The 25,177-nt window shown below is 34.5% G+C and overlaps 1 protein-coding gene across 2 annotated transcripts in view; it reads right to left on the reverse strand.

Moving 5' to 3' along the window:
* The window catches only part of RIF1 (replication timing regulatory factor 1), a 53,724-nt gene that overhangs the window by 26,372 nt on the left and 2,175 nt on the right, over window positions 1-25,177 (reverse strand). For both annotated transcript variants that reach the window (XM_074216007.1, XM_074216006.1), the window contains exons 3-17: window positions 23,150-23,246; window positions 22,591-22,721; window positions 22,391-22,485; window positions 19,712-19,901; window positions 18,737-18,829; window positions 10,299-10,437; window positions 9,331-9,482; window positions 8,635-8,755; window positions 5,099-5,272; window positions 4,756-4,866; window positions 4,586-4,648; window positions 4,265-4,365; window positions 3,003-3,089; window positions 2,053-2,126; window positions 1,582-1,762 (exon numbers count right to left, since the gene is read on the reverse strand). In XM_074216007.1, the coding sequence (XP_074072108.1) occupies window positions 1,582-1,762; window positions 2,053-2,126; window positions 3,003-3,089; window positions 4,265-4,365; window positions 4,586-4,648; window positions 4,756-4,866; window positions 5,099-5,272; window positions 8,635-8,755; window positions 9,331-9,482; window positions 10,299-10,437; window positions 18,737-18,829; window positions 19,712-19,901; window positions 22,391-22,485; window positions 22,591-22,721; window positions 23,150-23,246 (1,809 nt within the window). The remainder of the gene's footprint in view (window positions 1-1,581; window positions 1,763-2,052; window positions 2,127-3,002; window positions 3,090-4,264; window positions 4,366-4,585; window positions 4,649-4,755; window positions 4,867-5,098; window positions 5,273-8,634; window positions 8,756-9,330; window positions 9,483-10,298; window positions 10,438-18,736; window positions 18,830-19,711; window positions 19,902-22,390; window positions 22,486-22,590; window positions 22,722-23,149; window positions 23,247-25,177) is intronic.

Below are 25,177 nucleotides of genomic sequence, written 5' to 3' on the forward strand. Positions count from 1 at the left end.
AGAGACTATGGGTATGGAATAAATACTTCATATAACATGTGTTTTCAACATGTTCATTTTGAACTTTTCCCCTTCTTCATTATAATGGATTGCTCCTTGGGGAATAGAGGGTGATGGTGTAGGAGGAGGGCAGGCTAGGGAAAAGGATACAGTTGGAAATGCAGATTGGCAAATTTATTCAATCTTGTTTTCTAAGATTACAAGGAAATCAAGATTTGGAACTCCTGATTCCAAACTTTTAACACTTAAAAATCAAAATCAACAGAGCCAGATCATGTCCCTAAGGAAAAAAAATCATGATTTCTCTTAAATCAACAGGATTCAAGAAAATACAAGGATTTTGGAATGTGTTCACCATTAGAACATAAGCTCACTGGGAGAAGAGACTTTTATTCTTATTTGCATTGCCAGTGCCTAAAACATTCATAAGCAATTTATATTTGACTATCTTTTAAAGACTTTAGAACTCTTCATAGTACAATGACTAACCACTACTATAGAATACCAATGATGAAACAGGTTACTTACTACCTGTGGGAAAAGACCATTCAATACCTTCTACTATCATTCAAAACCCCACTGAAAACTGTTAAGTCTTTTATCTTGTACCACTCTCTTCTTCACATACTCTGTGCTTGGCCAAACTGGACCACTCTTCATACATGAACATCCTTTGACTTTACCTGCTTCTACTCCTGTACTGATACCCTTTGTATGGAATGTTCCAATTTTACCTGCTGAATTCCACCTCACTATTGTGAAGCATACCCTGATCACAACTAAGTTTCATTCCCATTTGGAAAGGTTTTTCACTGTCATCATTTATCAGTAGACAAATACTATCCTACTTTGATAGTATTTTTCATATTCCATCTCCCCTCAAGTCAGCCGAACACCATTCTAATCTCACCACCTCTTATCTGGACTATCTTAATAAATCTTCTAATTGCATTCCTTCCTTAAACCTCTCCACTCTCCAAACCATCCTCTATCCAGTTGCAAAAGTGAAATTCTTAAAGCACAGGTTTGACCATATCCCCTCCCCTACCTAGCAAACTTCCAGGGCTACTATGACCTCTAGTATCTGTTAAATACTCTTCTTGATTTAACTGCAGGCTCTGATTCTAAGCTACCTTTCCAACTTTCTTAAACTTCATGCTCTCTAAAAGTTCTAACCAACTTACCTTCTTATTATAGTGCATACATCTTTTATCTTTGTGCTTTTGTATAGGTTGTAAAAGACTACCACCTTGCCTCAAAACTCAACTGAAATGCTACCAAAGAGGCCTTTCCTTATCTCCCTAATGGTTTCTCCAGTCTCACCAATTTGTATTTATTTTCTAAGTGCATGTACCTTTTGGGGGAAAAACTATGTTCAAATAAGTTTGCACATGTGTGTGTTTCCAGAGGTAAGGAACCACATATCTTCCTCTTCCTAGAACCTAGCATAGAGCTGACACTGATGAAACTTAGCGTAACTCCATGCAGACAACAGAGAGTACGTTTGTTGAATGGACAATGTAGAAGGGGAAAATTTTGCTTTAGAAATCTTTACTGGACTAAAGAAATATGAAGGCATACCTTGTTAATGAGTTCAGTTAATGGATTGACTAGAATACTCCACATTCGCCATAAATGCTCCTTGTTATCAAGGTGCTTTGCATTTTGATTAATAACATTTAAAACAGAATCACTGAAAGCTAGTGGAGAAGTCGGGCCAGTAAGAACACAGCCTACAAGTGATTCCAGGTTTTGAAAGAATCTAAAAAGGAAAAAAAAAGCACTATAGTAAACAACTGTAGATGCATTAAGGTTTACACAAATTTTAACTGCCTGTAGAATTCTAATACAAAGAACAAAGGGAGTCAAGAGATTTGCATTCAATCTTTATTGTCCTGCCCACTGTACTGTTTTTGATTTTAAAAATTCCTACTGAGCAAACAAAAGGTCCCATTCTTCTAACATCTTTTCAATTGTAACTTAAAACTATCTTTTCTAGATAATATTTAAGACAAGCCACAATCTTAGTTAGATTACATTAGGAAATCTCACCTTTCATCAGCCACACCACATTCCAAGATGTTACTACAAAAAATTAGTTGAATTAAGAACAAAGCTGGAGTTCCCTGTATAGAAAAGGAAAGGAATACTAATCAATTTTTGAATTAGAAATTTCAAATGTTTTATATCATTATTAAATATATATCTGTATACATAGCTATTATGCATAAATATATGTAACAGAGTAGCCTACCTTACTAATATGCCATCTGAAATTTAAGAGGATCACACTTTCAGATAAAGCTTGGCAAAGGTTAATTTTAAGTATAGCAGAAATAAATTTAAGAGTTGTCTCATACCAAGCAACAAATTAAAATGCCACCACCTCATATGGGACAAATGAAAGGGCTCTTAAAAAAAAACCCACTATAGCAAAATTTGCTCCTTCATTCTTTAGTGAAATGATGGCTCTTCATCTTTACAAAGAATATTTTTTCACTTTCCAAATTATTAAAATTGGTCTTGCTATAACCTAGTAGTTTTTTTCTTGATCATTATTATTAAAAATTAAATGCTATGAAATTATGGTAGTCTAATGAAAATTTTATGCAAACATTTCATTTTTAGTTTTCTTGCCCAGAATTATCTATGACAAAAGTTTCACTACAAGTTAAAGTATATAAGATTGCGATACAGAATGAAGCAAAAGGCTTTTTTTCTCTTCCATAAAGAACCAACACATTATTAAGGTGCAAGTCAATCAATTTTGGCAATCAAGCACCACAGACAACCCTGGAGAAAACTTTGTGAAAATTCTGAGTGACACTATAAAGCAGAAGGGCATCACTCCCTTCAATCTCCTCTTTCCATCCCCGCCCCCCTTTCTGGTCTCCAAGGAAATCACCTTAAAGATCCAGTTCTTCTGACTGCTCACACTTGTGTACGTGCACACACACACATGCATACGTGTACACACACACCATTACATATAAGATACTTGCATTAAGAAGATCCATGTTAGCAACTTGATATGCTGGAGAACCTAGCACTTTCTGGGGTAGTCCTTTAATTGTAATTTCTATGAGGACCTAAGAAAATTTAAAAAAAAATGGGAAAAAATTATTCTAAGAATACTGCACATCTGGGAAGAAATACATTACAAATTTCTACCAAGACACTGCAAATGTTTTAAGTCTGACCAAAATAAATGACTTGCTTTATAAAATATTAGGAACATAAAGACAGATTTAATAATTTACAAAGTTGTCAGGTCTTTGTCATAACTCTCTAAGTAAGATACACACACACACACACACACACACACACAAAACATGGGTTTTACTTATTTTTACAAATAAAGCTGGAGTTAAGGCTTACTTCCTGATGTATATACGCCAATGCTCTTTATTCAATAATCTAAATTGATTAGCAGATTCAATATGCATTCTAGATGAAGCATATTATAGAGGGTACCACAACAACACATTTATTTCCAGAAGGAACCACTATTCCATATGATTCTAATTCACCTGAACCATTAATTTGATCTTCCAGGTTGACTTGTTGAAAATCTAATCCACTGACAACAAATTTCTATTTTTTTTATGTAACCCTTACAGATCTATTAAAAAGTTTCCTAAGTACCTATTTTGTAAAAAAAAAAAAAAAACAAAAAAAAAAAACACAAAAAAACCCACAAAGAACTAAGGATAGAAATCTGAAAAAAAAAACCCAACACACCAAAACCCCCAACAGTTCAGAAAAATAACATGGATAGCTAACCATAATATATAGCAGAAGTCAAGTGAGCATATTAGAAATTAAAAAGGGATCATTTCTAAATCTTGGATGGATAGAAAATGAGAATAATAAATGATGCAAGTGCCTGGGTAAAATGAAAACAGAACATAGAGAAAGGAAGCAAGAAAAAGATCATTCTCTGAGACTAAACAGCATGTTAAACAATGGAAGATAAAAAAGAACAGATGGCCTATTCTAGTCACTAGAGAAATTACTTGAGTAAGAGATGGGAAAGTATGGAGTAGAAGATATCTATTGAATTGCAAATTTACAATAGCTAAGTTGGATTTTTCATAAATATACAACAGTATTTATCCAGAACTTATTTTCGAATAATTGAGTAATACATTTGTTTACTCATATGATTAAGAAATTTCTATAACATCTATGAACTACATTTTTAAGACAAGTCTCTTGGTAAAAATATTTTTTTCTTGCTACAAAAACTGTTAATAAAACTTACCAATGTTTTTGATACAGGAAATGCATCAGCAGTCACTATGCTTTTCAAAGACTGTAGCAAAAGGGTCAAAACTTCAGAGCCCTGTCTTTCTTTTTTGTTACCTAACAGTTCAGAAATCACAAGCATGTTGAAAAGAACAAGTCAGGAAGCTATTCAGAACCTTAATAAATGGATGATTTCAATAAAATTATTTACATGTTAAAAAAGAGACATTTAAAAGTCTAAAGACAGATAAGCTTTAAGGTTTTGACTTTTCCCTGCAAGTTGAATGTCATAGAAAATATCAGTTAAGTCTAATTGTTAGCATTAAAATTATATTACCTGATTCAATAACTGACTTCACAAAGCAAATAATGTCTTTCCATATGGCACAAATCACAGTATCTACAAAAAAAAAAATTATCTTGGCAAAGTGTTTTAAATTCCCAAATAACTATTTTGAAAGACAGACCAACTTAATGACCAACCAGAATGTTTAATTAAATGTGTACCTGAAGCATCTTTTCCAACAGCAATGAAACTATCTTGAACTGCAGCTATTAGTATATTTGCATGTTTGCAAAAGAAGGAAGGGCTATTGATTAAAGGATGCTGAAGAGGCTCTAAAAAGAGAGGTAAAGATAATTCGAGGATCAATCTGGAGTAGTCTGTAATATTTTTCAGTTGACAAATTGATTTTTAAAAAACAAATAAAAAGCAAAACTTAACCATTATTTATGCCTTTTGACTACATAAGGTTTGAATGCTTGGCAATATGTAAAAAGTTACACTGTAAGCATTGAAAAGTACACTTTAAGACTTGTGTCGCTAAAATATTTTTAGAAAAAAAAATACCTAAACTCAACACAAGTTTGTTTTTCTTAGCAAATTCCAAAACATCTGGACCCAGCAAGAAGTGAAGTAGCATTTCAATTCCCAAGAGTTGAATGGATGGGATGGCTGCCATTCCACTGGTATTAAGAGACAAATTCATTCTGGGTGTAACAGGAGATCCAAATGGGAAAGAGCCTTAAGAGAAAATTCAGAAAATTCCTTTAAGTAGTTTATATTAAAATACAACAGTCCAAAGAATAAAATTGTTCTGGTTCTGTTCATTTTAACTCTCCAAAAGTTCATTCAAGACTTCCAAAGACTTTCAAGAACTTTATCATGTCATTTCTTAATTGCACAATGATACTCCATTCCATTCATATAACTCAACTTGTTTAGCCATTCCGATTTATGGTCACACATTCTGCTACAAACAACTTTTGTACATACTGGACTTTTACCTTTTACTTTGATCTCTTTGGGGTACCTTATCCAAACGAATAATGAAACATTAGGACAGGGAAATGGTGTACACTCAGGATTCAGAATGATTTTCAAACAATTTGTTTTGCTTGATTAATAGGTTTAGAAGGCCTCTATTTTCTTTTTGAATTCAAAAGCGTAAGGGAGAAATAGAATAAAGTAGTAGATAAAGCAGGTTACTGAGTTTTTATAAACTGCTAAGAGAAAGTAAAGTCAGAAAAAAACCTACAAATAAGCAAGATACTTTTGAAAGCTACAGGCTGAATTTATCACAAAACTAAACAGAAATCAATGGTTAAGATAGGAATTTTATGTACAACCAAATTAATTTTACAGTAATTGGGGAGGAGGGAGGGCATGAAAGATCTTTTAATAATGCTCACAAACTGTCATAAAAAATGTTCTTGAACTACTAGCAGGAATTCTTCATCTAGCATCTGTAAAATCAGATCTTATTTTTATCTTTTGATTATCTTTTGATGTTTCAATATAATTATTTCCTTTGTGATTGCATGTATGAAATGTATTTAAAGCATTGTATTAAGGGTTCAGTCTTCATGAGATTGTCAGAAAGGGTCCATGACACAAAAAAAGTTAAAAATCCCTAGTTCTGGTAAAAAGAACACAAAGTTCTGAATTTGGAATCAGAATATCCAACCTTATGGGTTATACTGAATACGTGCATCAGTGAACAAGTTATTTTTCTTATCTTCATTTGTGATATCTTATCACATGAATTGTTGGAAGAACCAGTGAAAAAATAAGTTTTCCAACGTAACTGTTTATCTGCTTGATTATGTTGACATAAGCTCACTGCTCACTTTACTACTTTTTATTTAGGTTTTTTTTTTTGCAAGGCAATAGGGTTAAGTGGCTTGCCCAGGCCACACAGCTTGGTAATTATTAAGTGTCTGGGGCTGGATTTGAACTCAGGTATTCCTGACTCCAGGGCTGGTGCTCTATCCACTTCGCCACCTAGCCACCCCACACTTTACTACTCTTAGGAGTATGTTTGACACTTGAAACAAAATCAACTCCTTATGTTGATGGGTTTCAACTGCTTTGACAATAACATGTTTTTTGAGAAGTTGTTTAGTACTTTAGTAATATAGGTTATGACACTTAAAGAGAGGGAAAACAATATATAAATAAAAACAATACCAATAAAGACCAATCTCAACAGACCAATACTATTCTAACCTATCACTGTGGTAACTTACCAATGTACATCTCCTCAAAACCTCACATTCAAATAAAATACTGTTTTTCTTGTATATTCAGAGCTAAAACTACTACTTAAAAACCTCACTCAGTTGTTGTAACAAAGTTATATATGTGTTTCCATATCTGTAGAGATGGCCTTATATATGGGAGATATTATAGACTAGGGACTGGTTATAGCAAAATGAACTCCCCACTCAATTGCACAACTAAAAACCAGTCCCCACATTGCCAATCTCTACTCTATTCACTATATCAAAACAAGCAACCTAAGATAATATAAAGAAGCACTTCATCCTTCACTGAAGTTCATCTTCTTACTTAGACAAGCTGCCACTCTATTTTCCTGTAGAAATTTGTCCCATGAATCATTTCCCTCCCCCAATCTACTATATTCTTTCCAATGCCCACAGTAATTTAGGACTCCTTGTTATTTTCTAACTGGTCTCTGTATCCTTGGTGGCTCCTCTCTCTATAACATCATAGAACAGGAACTAACATATTTTTTGTATATGCTTATTTGTTATGAATTCATATTGTATCAGGCTCTCTCTCCCTCCTGTGTGACTGTCTCACCCTCTCTGTCTCTTTCTTCCCCATCTCTCTTTCTCTCCATAGCTATTTTTCTCCCTCTCTCTCTAGAAACCCTATCTGAAAACTAGGTCTTCTTAATGAAACAAGAGGTGCTTTTAAAATATGAAACAGAAATAGTTTCTTCTATCAATATCAAATAGGAAACATAAGACAGTGAGAAGACCATTTTAAGTAAAATAAAACCCAATTCTAATTCCTACAACTTCAAAGACCTAGTTTTGAAGATTGCAGGAGATAAAATTACATTAAAAAAAGTATAAAAAAGTGAACTTTTCAAAGAGTAAATGATTTACTCTCCCAATTACTATGACAATGACTAACACTGTAAATGTGCAAGTTCAATCTTTTTCTACTCTCATAGCAACAAAAAGTTTATGACCAAAATCCTGTCATCTTGGGTTGTTTGTTTTGGTATTGACCAAGAAATGTTGTTGATGCTACAAATAGTATTTTCCTGTGTTAATAATGCATAACACAGCATGATTTCAATATATAAGGCTAACAAGAAAATGAAGCTCCCTTTACTGTTGACATAGGGGGCCTGGAGGTGTGTAATACTGAACAAACTTTCAGATTCAATTGTTGAGATGGTTGAGTTTTGCTGAATCCCCCCCCCCCTTAATTGTTATTCTGTCCAAGTAAAGCAAAGAGATTTAACTAATAACAAATATTTATAAATCAAAATGTTACTCTAAAATCTAATTAAATAAGTGAAAAAGGGTTACCAGGGCATCTTTTTTTTTTTTTAATGCAGAAGAAAATGGTAGGAGGCCACAAAGAGGCAAAACAGTTTGAAAGTTACAGACTGAACAATCTTCTTTTTCTATTCTGTTACAAACATGTCCATTTTTAAAGGCCTTCATTCATATACATTCCTTTGTGCCTAAAGTAAACTGCTGTCAAAAAACAATTACAGGAAGAAGTTTCTACAGCATCAACAACTACAGACAATAACTGAGTCTGTTCCTAAGGCATTCACAATGTTAACTTTTCTAGGATTCCGTATAAGTTGTTCATCTCAAATTCCAAATACAAATTGTTGACCAATAAAATAAATCTGTATACATCATAAAACCTAGCACAATGGCATCTTAAGCTCTAACTAAACAGGCACATAAACAGAATTCTTCAATATTACGATCTGTGATTAGAAGAAGGCTTCAATAAGAATAATTTATTTAATGCTGGCTTTTGAAGAAATGGGCAATTTCTACTTTTTCCATAATCAGTTTATAGTTTTAAATCAAAGAAGTATACTGTACCTGCTTTCTGGTTAGGAGTAACAGGGTTTAAGCCTCCATTAGTTGTTCCACGAGATGGAGTTCCTTGGGATACAGTATGGCAGTCTATGCTTATTGTGCTTTGAATTAAGGGTACACAAACCTATGGAGTGTAAAAAGGAAAATGTATATTTCAGTATTCAAAGATGCAATCCCATTTAGACATGCTCAGAGTTTGATGGCCCCATGCTCCAATCTCCCTTTCCTTCAATCCATGGAAATATATACCATTAATTGGCAAGGCCTTTATTAATATTAAATTCCTTCAGACCAACATTAAAAATAAGGATGATGAAGAAAGTACAGAATATAAAGATATTCAAGTTGGGAAGAGACTGCTCTACAAGACTTTGAGTGATATACAATAAATTTTCTCAAATTAAACATGAAAATTTCATGACAAAAGCTATGAAATTTAATATTCAACAATATCTGCACCATTGAAATAGTCACAATTCTAGGTTTAGTTCATTTTGCCCAAGGTGTTTTGGGTTTTTTTTTTTGGTAAAGAACATAATTTTCTCTAGGTGACGAAGGGTTATCTCATATTCCTTACTGTTAACAATCAGGCATTACTTATACGGTAGAAAATGCAACATAAAACTTATTAAAAACTTTGCTGACAAGAATGCATAGAGTAATTAAAAATACAACAATCCACATTCCATATCTTGTTACCTGTTCAAAATTTGTTGGAAGATGAGGTCCAAGCCTCATTAGTAGATACCACCAGACTTCCAATTTTGTCAGTGCCAGAGCTTCTGTTCTCACATGGATAGAGCTCAAAGGTTGCATTAGCAACTTGAGTCGCTTTGTACTGCACAGTATATCTTTAGATTTTTAAGAAAAGATTAGAAATATACAACTGAATGAGTTAGACAACCATACATTAATTTCTCTTTAAAGTAGGATTTTTAGTAAAGAAGTTAAAATAAAGGCATACATCTAATCACTAATTATCATAAGAGATTTACCTATACAAAGAAAAAAATAACTTTAAGATCATTCAATTATTCAAATGTTTCTGATGGGATACAATTATTCATCTTTCAAGACCAGTGATGACTAGCCACTTCTGATTTTCAAGCATTACTTCTACTTAATGTCTTATGGGTTAACCTGTATATATTTCCAACAAAAAGGTCTTTAATGACAAAGGTGTTGCAGTACTGCTTCACTGATTGCTTTCTTTAAACTCCTTTCGTTAGAACATCATCATACCATTTTAATGGATGTTATGTGAGCCACCCCAAAATAACATGTCATACCACTGAAGTAAAGTAGCATATAGATTCTTTACATTTGCAAAATACTTTTAATACCTTAAATGTGAGTTTTATAATTCTCTATCAGGTACTACAAGCATTATGTCTCTTTTTTAAGTTAAAGAAACTCAGGTTCAGATGTTAAGTGATTTCACCATTATGCTCACACTTCTAGAATCAGAATGGAACCATCATCCAACTGATTCCCCAATTCAGGAATCACTTTGCCGCCCTTCTACTTCTGGTTATGGACCACAACCAAATTTTATACAAGGATTTAAGAGGAAAAGCCTTGAACTACATCTAATTTATAACTTCATTTCTTTTCCTTCTTTAGTTGGCAGTAAAAAAAAAATCAAATGTTGAAAACATTTAAATTACCTGGATTTAATGCAAAATTATCTATCAAACTTTTCCAGGCAATAAAGGCAATTTTCTTTATCACAGGTGCGCCACTGCGAAATCCAAGTTCTTCCAGTTGTAACAAGGAGTTAATAAAACTCCCACTTCGGTGAAGAGTCTGGAGGTAACAAAATACCCAAAGTAAAAATTTTTAAAGTATTTGCATTTACTTGCAAAGAACACGGGAAGAGTTCCTTATAGTACATGAAGACTTTAAATGTGCAAAAAACAATTACTGTATAGCATGACATATCCTAAGGCAAGTCATTGGTAAGAAAGGTCTCACATCTGAAGTTGCAAAGAATTGGAAACTGATGCCCACTGAAAAGTCAAAAAACTAAACTGTGGCACTTGAATGTAATGGAATATTGCTCTGCTGTAAGAAAGGCAACAATGAAATAATGAAATATAATGACTAGAAATAATCATGGAAAGACTTAAAAGAGTATACTGAACCAAGAAAATATTAATCTAAGTGAATAAACACAACACAACTGAAAATGAGAATGCTGCAAAATTACAAATAATAAGCTTACTTCAAAGAGATAGTACAAATTTCCCCACTTCTTCATAAGGTGGTATGAAGTGCTTTCATGGAACAATAAATATGGTCACTATTTTGATTACTGATTAGTTCTGCAAATTCTGCCCACCCTCCTTTTCTTTTTTAAAATCTTTTGTTCTCAGGGATGGCAGGACTGGGGATGGTATACAAGGAGAACATATGAATGTTAAGACAAAAGAAATAGCTAAAATGGCCAGTACTCCACCCCTATAACTTAACAACAAATTGTGGCACTTAAATGATAAAACTTGTCATTTAATTGTTTTAGTTATGTTCTTCTTGCCTTCATTTGGGGTTTTCTTGGCAAAGATACTGGATGATTTGCTATTTCCTTCTCTACTTAATTTTATAGATGAGGAACTGAGACAAACTGGATTAAGTGATTTGCCCAGGGTCACATAGCTAACAAAAGCCTAAGACTGATGTGAACTCAGGAAGATGGAAGTCAAGTCTTCCTGATTTCAAGTTCAGTGTTCTATTCACTGTACGAACTAGGTATCTCAAATGGCAAAAATACTACTGTGCTATTAAAAAAATCCACAAAAATACCACAGCTAAGTGGTACAGTAGATAAAGAGTATCAGTCCCGGAGTCAGGAGGAACAGGAGTTCAAATTTGGCCTCAGGCATTTACCATTATTTCCCCATGTATAAGATGCACCTTTTATTCCATAAAATTTGGGGGTCTAAAAACCTCTTATACAGCAGTTGTAATTTCTTTAATTTGCATTTCCCGATTTTTCGTGCTTGTTTTGCTTTCGTTACTGGTATATTAGGCTATATTTTGCCAAGTTCTGCTCAAAAATGGCTCAGAAAAGATTTTCATATGGTGCTAAATTCAAGCTCAAACTGATCCAGTTTGCAAAATTAAATGGAAATCATGCTGCTGAATGTCAAGGTTTGTCCTCCTGGGAAAACAACTGAGACTGGATACAGTAAGAAGAAACCCTCCTGAAAACACTGGCAGAAGGAGGCCATGAGAGGAAAGTCAGCCAAATGGCCTGAGTTAGAGAGGCAAGTGAAGATATGAATTGAAGCGGAAAGGGCAATTAGAATTCCTGTGTTCTACAAAGATTGAACGTTCAGCATGAGGCAAGATTTGCTGATGAAAAGTTACTGATTTCAAAGGAGGACATAATTGATGTTTCAGGTCCATGAAATGAAATGGACTAAGCATGCGTCCACACACCAGGCTTGCCCAAAAGATGTGTGAAAGCTATGAGCAGGGGGTCCTTGAATTTCATAAAGAATAAAATGAGTTCAATGACTTTATGTAATACTTTTTTTTCAAATTTCAGCCCTTCAAAATTAAGGGGCATCTTATATATGGGGGAATATGGTAATAATTCCCTAAGCTATGTGACCTTGGGAAAGTCACTTATCCCCATTGCCTTGGGAAAAAAAAAGCAAAAAAAACCCCAAACCCAGAATACCAATAAGTATGTAAAGAGAACTGAGAATAAATATAAACACAACAATGTGAAATATAATCACAAGTCAATGAAAACGAATGTTGTGAAATTAAAAGGAACAAGATAACTCAAAAAAAATGGGTTGACTTTGGGCCTACTTTACTTCCTTAAAGTTTTTTTTTTTATAAAAAGAATAGCTTGGTGGTGGAGCCAAGATGGCAGCAGAAGAACAACCCCTCTTAGTTGCTCTATCCAAAATATTGCAAAAACCTTAAAATTATGACCCAACTAAATTTTTAAGGGACAGAACCCACAGAAAAATTCAGTGAGGTAATTTTCCAGCCCAAGGTAACCTGGAAAATAGTGGGAAAGCTCTGCTCCATGGGTTGGGAGATGTGGCATGCGCCAGAAGGAAGAACAATCCCAGGGTACCTGGGAGGGCCAGCTGCCAGCAGAAGCAGTTTCCTGACCTGTACCAGGGAGCACCAAGCACAACTTGGAAGATCAGCAAGGAGACTGCTGCCAGAGCGAGCACGAAGCCTAGGCCAGCGTGGCCCTTAACAGCCCTCAATGCAGCCCAGATCCCAGGAAATGGAAGCAGGCACACAGAGTCACTCAGCAAGAGCCACCTGGAAGCTGAGTGCTCAGCCGAGTGGAAGGAGACTGCCAAGATCTGTCCTCTATCCCTGGGACAGGCCTCTGGAGATTTAACCATATTCAGACCCTGGTCCCAGTCTGGGTGGCCTATAGAGCAGGGACACCCCCCAGCCCTGGGGCAGAGGGGTGCACTTATGATCATTCAACAGACCAGGAGGAGTCAGTCTCATACACTGAGGTCCTTGTGGGGGTCCCAATAATACTCAAAAGCTCAGGAAGCACCCCAAAACCAGACACAGGCTTGGGAAATGAGTAAATAGAAAAAAAAAAAGAATTACTTTGGTTCCATGGAGGACCAAAATACTCAATCTGAAGATGAGAAAGTCCAAGCTTCTGCATTTAAAGACTCCAAGAAGTATAGGACTCAGGCTACAAAGGAGCTCAAAAAAGATTTTGAAAATCAAGTAAGGGCGGTGGAAGAAAAATTAAGAAGAGATGAGAGATGCAGAAAAAACATGAAAACAAATTCAGAAGCTTAGTCAAGGAGATCCAAAAAATAAATAAATAAATGCTGAAGAACACATTAAAAACTAGTGCAAATCAAATGGATAGAAGAGTTCAAAAACTTATTGAGAAGGATTTTATTTTAAAAAAGCAGAATTGGCCAGATGGAAAAGGAGATAAGAAAACTCTGAAGAAAACAAATCCTTCAGATGTAGAATGAAGCTAAAGGAAGCTGATGTATGACTGTGAGAAATCAAGACACTCTATTTCAGCACTAAAAGAATGAAAAACTGTAAGAAAATGTGAAATACCTCATTGAAAAATCAGTTGAGTTGGAAAAAAGATCCAGGAAAGCTACATGAAATATCTTTTATATGAAATATAAATATATCTTGTACCTCATCTATAACAGCTCCTTCTTCCTGCTCTATTAAATGAAGTTCATATGAATATTATAAGTATCTTCCCATGTAGGAAGACATGCATTTCATCACTAAGTCCCTCATAATTTATCCTCCTAGTCCACCCTCTCTGGAGAGCAATTTGGAGTTACACCCAAAAGGTAAAAAAAAATGTGCATATCCTTCCTTTGATCCAGCAATACCACTACTGGGTCTATACCCTGAAGAGATCATGAAAAAGGGTAAAAACTATCATGTATACAAAAATATACATAAGCAGCCCTGTTTGTGGTGGCAAAGAACTGGAAATTAAGTGAATGTCCTTCAATTGGGGAATGGCTTAACCAACCATGGTATATGTATGTAATGGCACACTATTATTCTATCAGAAACCAGGAGAGATGGGAATTCAGGGAAGCCTGGAAGGATTTGCATGAACTGATGCTGAGTGAGATGGGCAGAACCAGAGGAACATTGTACACCCTAACAGCAACATGAGGGTGATGGTCAACCTTAATAGACTTGCTCATTCCATCAGTGCAACCAACAGTCAGGAACAACTTTTGGGTATCTGCGATGGAAAAATACCATCTGTATCCACAGAAAGAACTATTAAGTTTGACCAAAGACCAGACTATTACCTTTAATTTAAAAAAAAAAGGTATCTTATTATGTAATTTTGCTATCTCTTATAATTTATGTTTCTTCCTTAAGGACATGATTTCTAATGCATACCATGGAAACAATGTAAAGACTAACAGACTCCCTTCTGTTTGGGGGGGGGGGGGGATTCCATAAGATGAGGGGAAAAATTGTAAAATTCAAAATAAATAAAACCTTTCTTTAAAAAAAATTATTGGGCTACCTGAAAGAAACGAACCATGACCTCATTTTTAAAGAATTCCTACAGGAAAATTGCCCTGATATCCCAGAAGTGGAGGGTAAAATAGAAATTGAGAGAATACACTGATCTCCCCCAGAAAGAGATCCAAAAAAACCCCCCAATCCCCAGGAATATTATAGCCAAGTTCCAGAACTCCCAAGTCAAAGAGAAAATATTACAAGCAACCAGAAGGAAATAATTCAAATATCGTGGAATCACGTGACAGAATTGGTATGGAAGGGGAGAAGGCAAGTGGGGCGGCTAGGTGGTACAGTAGATAGAGCACTGGCCGTGGGTCAGGAGTACCTGAGTTCAAATCCAGCCTCAGATACTTAATAATTAACCTAGCTGTGCGGCCTTGGGCAAGCCACTTAATCCCACTGCCTTGCCAAGGAAAAAAAAAGACAAAGAAAGCCCCCAAGGAGGTTGGAAAGGATAGGGAGTTGATCTAAGTAGAAGACCAGTTTCAAGCCATTCAAGCTCATTCTTCCCCCTCAGCAGTTCTCAAATCACAAAAATCTAGGATCATGGGTTCCCAAATCCACGGAACATTGTTCTGAGATCCAAAAGAGGACCCTAATGAATCCAGGAAAGATACAACCTGGAGATAGAGGTCAGTATAGCGATCTAGATAGATACCAACTGAGGTCTTCCATCCATTCAAAATTACAGCAAGGGTGATTCCTCACCTGGTACAAAGTTGCTCCAATTCAGAATTATAATTAAAAATGAGTAAATACAAGACATCAATTACCCTAAAAAATTATAGAACCACTGACAATACAAAATCTAAACCATTAAAAAATAACCCCACAACATATTCCAGCAACTAGTAAAATGGGTTTTCAATAAGGAACCACATGAATTCATGGAAGAAACTGTTAAAATTAAGTTTAAAAAGCAAATGATAAAAAAAAAGTTCTTAAAGAAAAAAATTGAAGTGAAGGTTTCTCAAAATAGAAAACTAAGTCTATAAGAAGAAGTATTTACGTGTCAACTATTTAATGCACTGTGATGGAAGGAACAAGTCCTTTAAGGTTAAGGTCTTCCTTGAAAGAATAAAGTAAGATGCTAGATTGGTTCTATTCTGTCTCAAGAGGGAAAAGTAATAAGAAAATTAAAAGTGAATGGAATTTTTTTTCATATAAATGAGATGTGATGAAACAAAACAGAGTCAAGGATGGACAATGAAGAGATAAGAAAAAACCCACTCTTATCTAAAGCGGACCAAGGACAGGCAAATAAATACAAGCATACACTATAATACAGAAGTAAATTAAACTGAACAGGAAGAAAGTTGGAAATAAGGAAAGGGAAGGTAAATTCTGAAAGAGGAAATAAAAAAAAGAAATGTAAAAGAACTAGAAACTGGGGGTGTCCATCAATTTGGGAATGGCAGAACAAATTGTGGTGTATGAATGTAATGAAATATTACTGATTTGGGGTTATGTCAAAAAATGTTGAACTATATTTAAAGAATACTGATAACATCTACTTGAACTGATACAAAGAAAATTGCAAAGAAAAACAACTTTGAAAGTCTTAACAACTCTTGGCCTAGCAAAGGTCAACTATAACTAGAGAACCAAAGATGACGTAATGTTACCTACCTTCTCAAAGAGGGATGGACCAATGGTTTAGAAAGAGAATACTTTTTTGGACAAAGACATTGTAGAACTGTTTTATTTTTCTATTTTTTTAAATAACTATTTTACTCTTAAAATGAAAATGTAAGAAAATTTCCATATATGAAGCATACCATAAAAGATCCAATATAAAACAATATATTTCCATTTCAAGAAAACCCATATAATACTACACATTGTCTTCAAAGATGTCTAACTTTTTCTTTGCTTCCTTGGTTTTCTCGTTTTCTGCTATGCACCTTTCATTTTATTTTTCCCCCTTCCTCTTCCTAAAGGTTACAATTAAGCATGGATATACATATATGTGTATATGTACAAACCTATAAACATATACATTCATATACACACACGCACACACACATATGTATGTAAGCTTATTTTCTCTTATCTGTTTCTGTGAAGGTGGTGAGCATCTTTCTTTGGACGTCCAAGTCTCCATATTTTTTTCTAAATTAACCAACTCGCTTTTGCTTCATAGAATCTTTGAGATTAATTTGAGTACTTACAAGAGTAAGAATTAAAAAGTTGTTCTTGATATAACATTACTGTTACCATATACAATGTTCTCTTGTTTCTGCTCACTTTGCTTTTCATTATTTCATGGAGGTCTCCTTCATGCTTGCCTAAAATTATTGAGTTCATCATTTCTTTTAATAGAGTAATATTTTATCATTAGCACATGCACAATTTGTTTAGCCATTCCACAACTGATAGGCATCCCTGTAATTTACAGGTCGTCACCCAAGATATCTTAGAAAATGCAGGTTTATTTCCATTTTCCCTAATTGTTCTGGAAACAGACCTAATAATAATGCTATTGCTGGATCAAAGGTTATAATAACCCAAAAATTCTTTGGGCATAATTCCAAATCTCCAAATCTCATTTACCATTTGGGAATGACTCACATTCTTAATAGTTTGACAAATCTGAAGAGCTAAATTTTCCCTCCAGTTTTTTGCTTTCCTTCTGATCTTGTCTACGTGTTTTATCTGTACCAAACCTTTTTAATTTAATGAGATCAAAATTATCCATTCTCTGTAAGTCTTATAGGTATTATGTTCCATGTTCTTCAAATTTTTCTGTAAGATCTCCTTTTATATCTAGGTCACGTGACCATTTTGACCTTGTCTTAGCTAATGGCGTAAGTTATTGATCTATGCCCAGAATGCTTTCTAGTTTTCCCAATTTTTTGTACCAAATAATGCGTTCTTGTCCCCCAAAACTTTAATTTTACATTTGTCAAACACTGCATAACTTTATTCATTTGCTATCATAGACTATAACTGTTTTCCACTGAGTTACCTTTCTATTTCTTAGTAACAGATAATATTGATAAATACTGTCTTCTAATACAGTTTAAGGACTGGTGCTGCTAAACCCCCTTCCTTTACATTTTTTCCAATCTTTCCTTGGTATTCCTGACTGATTTTGTTCTTCCAAATGAATTTTATTATTATGTTTTCCAGCTCCATAAAAATAAATTTTAGTAATTTAATTTTGGTTAATTAATTTTGGTAAAAACTGTTTTCTTTACTGTTCTTACAAGTATCTTTCTCCAGCAACAACAAGCTAACAGTTAAGGTGGAAAAGGGTTGAAACATTTTTTTTTAAATTCAAAGAGAATGAAACTTTGAGAGAAGGCACAGATAAGCAGGACTTTAGAAATAATGTGTTCTATTAGAAATCAGGAGGGACAGGACTTCAGAGAAACTTGGAAAAACGATGCTGAATGAGATGAGCAGAACCAGAAGAACACTGTACACACTAACAACAGGATGGGATGATGGTCAATCTTGATGGACTTGCTCTCTCCATCAGTGTAATAATCAGGGACAAATTTAGGGTATCTGTGATGTACAATACCATATGTATCCAGAGAAAGAATTGTGGAGTTTAAACAAAGACCAGAGGTTATTACCTTTGATTAAAAAAAATTCTCATGTACTACATAATTTTGCTATCTCTAATATTTTATTTCTTCCTCAAGGATATTTTTTTCTCTCAACACATTCAATTTTGATTAGTGCATAGCATGGAAACAATGTAAAGATTATTAGATGGCCTTCTGTGGGGGGGAGAGGAAGGAAGAGAGGATGGAGGAAAAACTGTAAAATTCAAAACTACAAAAAAATGATAGGTAGAAACTACTGTTGTATATAATTGGAAAACAAAATATTTACAAAATAAAAAAGGATTGGGGAAAAAATAATGTATTTAATATACTTTTTCTTAAAAGCAAGCTGTACTGAATAGATACAAGTTTCATATAATTCCTTTTATTGTTTTAAATTTTTTAATACTTTTTCAAATTGAGAATAACTTAAAATTTTATAAAAGGGGAACAAATGACATAACCCCAAATCAGGAATACACTAAGAATTTATTATCCTGTCAAAGTAGAACTCTTACCTTTCCAAGAAGTTTAACAAACAACGGCCATAATTTCAATACGTATGTCTCATTCTTACTCATGAATAGCTTTTGTAGTTCTGGAATTAGTTTCTGGAAAAAAAAAGTTGTTATGGAGACAAATGGGTGGTGAAGGAAAAGGATTATAAAGAAATAATGCTTAAGAGCTCTGCTCTTAGTCAATAATTTTGTTTACAAAAGTTTTTTAAAAAACCCTTTTTTAAATAGCTAGAACCTTAGAAAATAAACAATTTTTATATATTTTTCTTTCTTTTTTTTTTTTTAGGTTTTTTTGGCAAGGCAAATGGGGTTAAATGGCTTGCCCAAGGGCCACACAGCTAGGTAATTATTAAGTGTCTGAGACCAGATTTGAACCCAGGTACTCCTGACTCCAGGGCCAGTGCTTTATCCACTACGCCACCTAGCCACCCCTATATAACCATTTCTAACATCCCACTAAGAAAATTTCAATTTAATGAACACCATGTAATATTCAGTGACTAAATTTCCTCAGTATTTCACAACAGACTTGATAGTGTTTATTCCCTAATTTAAAAATATTACAAGTTCTGGACCAAGTGTGGCAAAATGTAAGCATTCTCTAAAATATGACTATTACTCCTTTGTATAATTAAATTGGAATAAATCAGGTTTTAAGTTTCTTTCCAATCAAGACTCTTGGATATATAACACATTATAAAACATCTTAAAAATTATTAAAACATTATAACAATCACCTGAAACAAAACAAAAGTATCATAGATGAAATTCACCGAAAATGAATTTCAGTATATTTAGTTATCAAGAAAACTTTTACAACAAAAACAAGCTACAATCTGGAACTCAACCACAAAAACAATTTGCAATCAGAAAAAACAATTATTAATCCAGTATCTCAAATGATAAAGGGCAAAGACTGACTTTGAAATATATTTTAAAATTTTAGCTTTAAAAAAATTTTAAATTAACACTTACAGTTGTCATAAGTTGCTCAGTAACAGCTGCTACTTCTTGCTGCTTCTTGAGTAACAAGGGCATTCCCATCTCTAGTGCAGTTGCTCCCCGCAAATGTACCTTTTGTGCTGAATGCACCACTAAAGGTATGATCAGCTTCGCCCACCTCACTGCTTCTTCTTCCATCTGTAGAGGGGCTTGCTCTATTAATCTATAAAGTTATAAAAATAAATGCTTTGGAAATAAATATTTAATTCTGAACTCATAACCTATTTGTAATTGATTAGTGAACTTTTCTCAAGAAAATTACCTTGCCAATACCAATTTTACATAAGTTGGTGACTAAAGTTGCAGGTATTTCAAAGATCTGCAAATTTTGAAATCTACACCCAGAATTCAACTCCCTTTGAAGATTTATTAAATACCTACTATATGTTAGGCGTTGAGAATACAAAGATGAAAAAAGTCTTTGTTGCCAAAGAGTGCAAATAAAAAAAATACATGGTAAATTTAGGAGGAAGAAAATACTAACAACCAGAAGGTCAGGGCAGGAATCAAGTAAGACTTTAAAAAAAGAGGAAAGCACTTGATCTAAGCTGTGTAAGGTTGAAATAATGAGGGAATATAATTAAGGAATAGAGAAGTCTGGAAAAGTAGTTAAGGAGTTTGCCTGGAATGTAGAATGAATGATGGAGAATGTGAGTAAGACTGGAAAAACAGGTTAAAGTAAAGCTATCAAGGGTCTTAAAAACTATTTAGCAGTTTATATTTTATATGAAAGCAACAGAATCACAAGGTTTTTGAATGAGAATGTTAGCCTTGTGATTTAAGGAAGGAGTTAGTTAAAAGTTGGAGATGCAGCACCATATTTCAGGGGAACACAAGATCTACCTGTAGATATATATTTTTCTCTGTAAAGTTACATACACATCTATAGATATGCATGAACTTAGAAGTCATCTGTACAGAGGTAACTGAATGGGAAAATAGGGAGTTGGTGGGCTTAGGAAAAGAATTAGTAGAAAAAATAGAGGGAAAGGAGGAGAATAAGAGGTAATATGATGATGATTCCATAGGAGACTAAGAAAGGAAAGTGAAAATGGAAGAAGAAAAAGAGAACAAGATCATGGAAACCAGAGGAGCTTCAAGAAAGACAAAGAGAAGAAAATACGTTAGAAGATTTAGCAGACAAAAAAAAAATTATTGGTATATCAGGTAGTCATGCTTAAGGGAGATAGTATATAGAAGAGACTAGATGAAGAAAACAAGGTAATTAGCAAATTCATTCTCACAATGCACAAAAATATTCTTAGATTCAGTTGGAATTAATAATGACCTAGCTGTGTGGCCTTGGGCAAGCCACTTAACCCCATTTGCCTTGCAAAAAAACCCCAAAAACCAAAAAGCTATATATACTTCCCCAACTTCTCTGCTGACTTTGTCTCACACCTCAAACTGCCTTTAAGTCCTCTTAAACCGGGAGTCCTGTAGACAATTTAAACAGCATGTCCAAAACTGAAACCATTATCTCTTCCTTCTAAATTTCCCTATTACTGAGTATAATACCATTCTCCCAAGACTCTGAGGCTTAAACGAACTCCTCGTATGTGAATGGTTGCCATCTTCAACTTTGCATTGTCTCTCAAATATGTCCTCTTTTCTCCTGATACAGTCTTCACCTTGGTGCAGGTCCTCACACTTGAACTACTGCAATAACCTACTAATGGGTCTGCCCAAGTCTCTCTTCCCTCCAAACCATCCTTTATTCAGCTGTCAAAGTAATTTTCCTCAAATGCGGATCAACCGTGTCACCCCCTCTACTCAATAAATTCCAGGTTTCCAATAACCTCCAAGTTCAAATACAAAATCCTCTGGCATAAAAAAATCTGTTCAAAAATTAGCTTCCTCTCTCCCCAGTTGACTTACCCCCTTATACCTTCTAGCATATCCTTTGAACCAGGGACATAGTCTCCCTGTTGTTGCATAATCAAGATACTCCATTGTGAGGCTATGGTTATTTTCTCTGACTGTCCCCTATGCCTGGAATGTTCTTCCACCTTCTGGAGTCTCTGACTTTTAAAAGTTTCCCCCCCAAATTCTCTCAATTCTAGGACCTTCCCTCTGTGAATTATTTCCTTTATGTCCTGTATATAGGTGCTTGTAGCTCTGCCATTAGATTGTGAGCTTCCTCTTTTTGAATTCTCAGAGTGGAGATCATTATCTGGCACATAGAAGGTGCTTGACAACTGCTGATGGGGGCCCTGCTGCATAGTAAGTAACAGAAAAGAATCTACAGTATAGAGTTCCCACCACAGAGCTACCAATCCCATACCTGTATCCCAGAACATCCTCATCTCATTCACTTATGATTAACATTAATGGTCTCACACAACAGTTGAGAAACCCAAGTGTTGAGTCATTATTTTGATCACTCTCTTCAAATGAATCTTTCCATCAGCTGAATAGGTATTCTGTATACAAGTGACAGTAAAACCTATGTGTACTACTGTACTATTGTGAGATTTCATTCAAGAAATTCCAGAATCCCAATGATCCTGAAATGCTACTGTAGAGCACATGCCAACTAATAACTGAGAACTGGGCAATGAAACAACTTAACATATTAATAGTCTACTCCTTCAAACACCCTCTAAGTGTATTAAAATTATTCTAATAAGCATGACACTTAAATATACATACCGTATAATAACATTTAGTGCTTCATAATCAACCACCATAGAATGTACATCCACCTTATTAAATACTACTTCTAACATGGTAATAATACTGGGTACCTAGAAAAAGATATATAAAAATACTCAATTTCAATATGCATACAAAATAGCATACAGGCACAAAAAACAAATTAATGAATAAATAAAAAAGAAATCCACACCCACCGTTTTACCAATAATTTCACTGGGAAATGTCTGTTTAGACATTACCCAAAGTGCTCGAGTACGTGTGTTTTTGTCTGCACTCTTTGTAGCAATATCAGTCAACTGTGAAAGCATATCTTGCATTTCTTTTTCTAGGGGGAAAAAAAGCATTTAAAATTTAATTTTGTTGAATATGATTTTGTGGGTTAAAAACCACAAACTAATATGCCCTGTACTACTATCAACATTTAAAAACCTGTAACTTCAATTCTATTTCATAAACACCAAGTTCACATCAGACAGAACAGCAATGATAGATTTGGATTTCACAGTTGGAATGTTAGTTTTCCAATGTGCAATTGTAATAATTTCTAATTTTTAAAGTATGTTAAAAGAGTTCAAGCATAATATAAAGGATGTAGGCCTACTGCAACATACACAGAAAGGACTACTACTACTTGCATCTTCTTAAAATACAGAGCCACAAAAATCCAGTATAACATAGTACAATACAAAGAGGCAAAAAAGGCTTTTTCCCTGATGACATTCTGAAACTTCAAGGTCACAAATAATTTAATACCTGTTAATCCTGAAGTAATTTGGGGATTATATAAACAAAACCCCATAGCTTGTAGAGTAGCACTATTCAGCTCAGTATTTTGACTAGAAATATGAGTCTGGAAAAAAAATAACCAAAATGTCAATTTGAAGGTATGACAATGAATCTAAAACATAGCATTTTTAAGCTAAGAATTATAATATGACAAAAAGTGATCGCTAAGACATGAAAATCAATTCATAAAATACATCATAATCAATGATAACAACACCTCTACAAAGGCTCCAAATTTGCTGTTCATATTAGTGCAATGAGGTTTTGAGCTAGATCTCATTACCTGACTTTGTTATTGTTATCGCAAACTTGTATTATCTATTTTGTAAGAATTTTTAACATAAAAGAGGATTTCTGCTAGTAAACTGAACTAGAGAAAGAAAATTCACTAGAAGCTGTTCTAAAATCCTCTCCATTCCAGTGTCTAATAAATAGGAGAGATCTCTAGTAGACTACAGGAGTACATCAGAAAAATATCCAAGTCTGAGACTTGCAAACTATATTAGATGGGACATCTGAATTATTAAATAAACGGATAGGAGAATGGGTTACTGAGAAAGAGATTCTACCATTATCCTCTCTGAGGCATACTTGCCAAAAGGGGACTGCCCCCAATGGCTTCTGTCAATGCACTGGTCAGTCTCTTTCCCTTTTCTCCCCAGGCTGTTGATTGCTTCCTCTAGTTTTGCATCACCCTCAGAACTGTCCTCTAAGCACCTGTTTGTGGCAACCTTTAGAAAGAATAGTCTTTCTTTGGATCTAAGGAGGGGAATGTGATGATTGGACCCTTATTTTACTCCATTCAATTTTAATCAGTTTGGTATTAATTCATAGGAGGAGTGATTCTAAGGTCTTGATAGGTCTCAGAACTGTGAATTGCAGATTGTAAGCTCACCTGCTCAATCATAAGAAGCTAATAGAAGGCCTCCATTCTTGACTTCCCTTATTATGGCGAACAAGGTCAGAGTGACAGAGATGCCTCAATTATATGTAAAATCCTCCAGATAATTCTGCTACCTCTCCAAACTTTTATTGACCAATGGGGGAGATGACTATGAGCACATAACCAAGGACTGATATTGGTTGCCAGCCTGAGGTCGGCCTTTCTACCAGCCCATGAGTGTGCTTATTAGCTCGGTTGGACCTTCCTGAAAGGTTGAGATTAACTCATCAACCAATAGGATTATGTATCTTATGTAGACTCTCTTACAGTGTCAAGGGCAAGATTTATCAATCAATGAGATTCCATCTATTTTTCTTCTGCTTTACCTCTATTGTCCTGGTATCAAACACTATAAAAACTAAAGCCCTGGAGAACAGGGGCCTCTCAGACCATAAGTTCCACTTAATGAGAGGGGACCATTACCCTTTAATAAGTGCCATTGTCTCAGAGCTCTACCTCAGTTGTTTTTCTCAGATTGGACAATTCTGAAATCCCCACAGTACTGGGTGGGGGAAGGGGGGGAGAGAAGATAGGAAATACAAGAAATCTAAGAGGGCTTGTAAGAACATTCTTAAAGATAGGTGGCTTATAATGTCTCCCACCATGTAGATATGAGACATTAATGAATATTTGAAAGCAAGGTAGAAAGTTATTAGAGCAGAAGGACTAAAAAGTGAAGAAGCAGAGAAGGAAAAAGCAAAAATGTAAGCCAGAGGTTCTTAAGGAACTGAAGTAAATGAAAGTTGATTAACCTTAAAGAGAAGAGAATTTCTTTCTATTCCTCAGCCTTCTTTTGATTCTTCCTTTTATAGGTCTCATGATTCTCTCCTTTCCATTCCCACAAACTAGTCTATGAATGCATCACTATTACAATAACCACTTAATTGGTGTGATTATTCTATATATGTAAGACTAGATTAGTAAAAACATCAAATTTTTCCATCTCTCATGTTCAAAAAAAAATACTGCCCTTCTACCGATCTCTAATTTGATCAGTCTTTAACATTCCAAACATCCCTCCATAAAGCTGTCTTGACATACTTAAAATTTCT

The sequence above is a fragment of the Macrotis lagotis genome, chromosome 1 (genome assembly GCF_037893015.1).
Source record: "Macrotis lagotis isolate mMagLag1 chromosome 1, bilby.v1.9.chrom.fasta, whole genome shotgun sequence".
NCBI classification, from domain to species: Eukaryota; Metazoa; Chordata; class Mammalia; order Peramelemorphia; family Peramelidae; genus Macrotis; species Macrotis lagotis.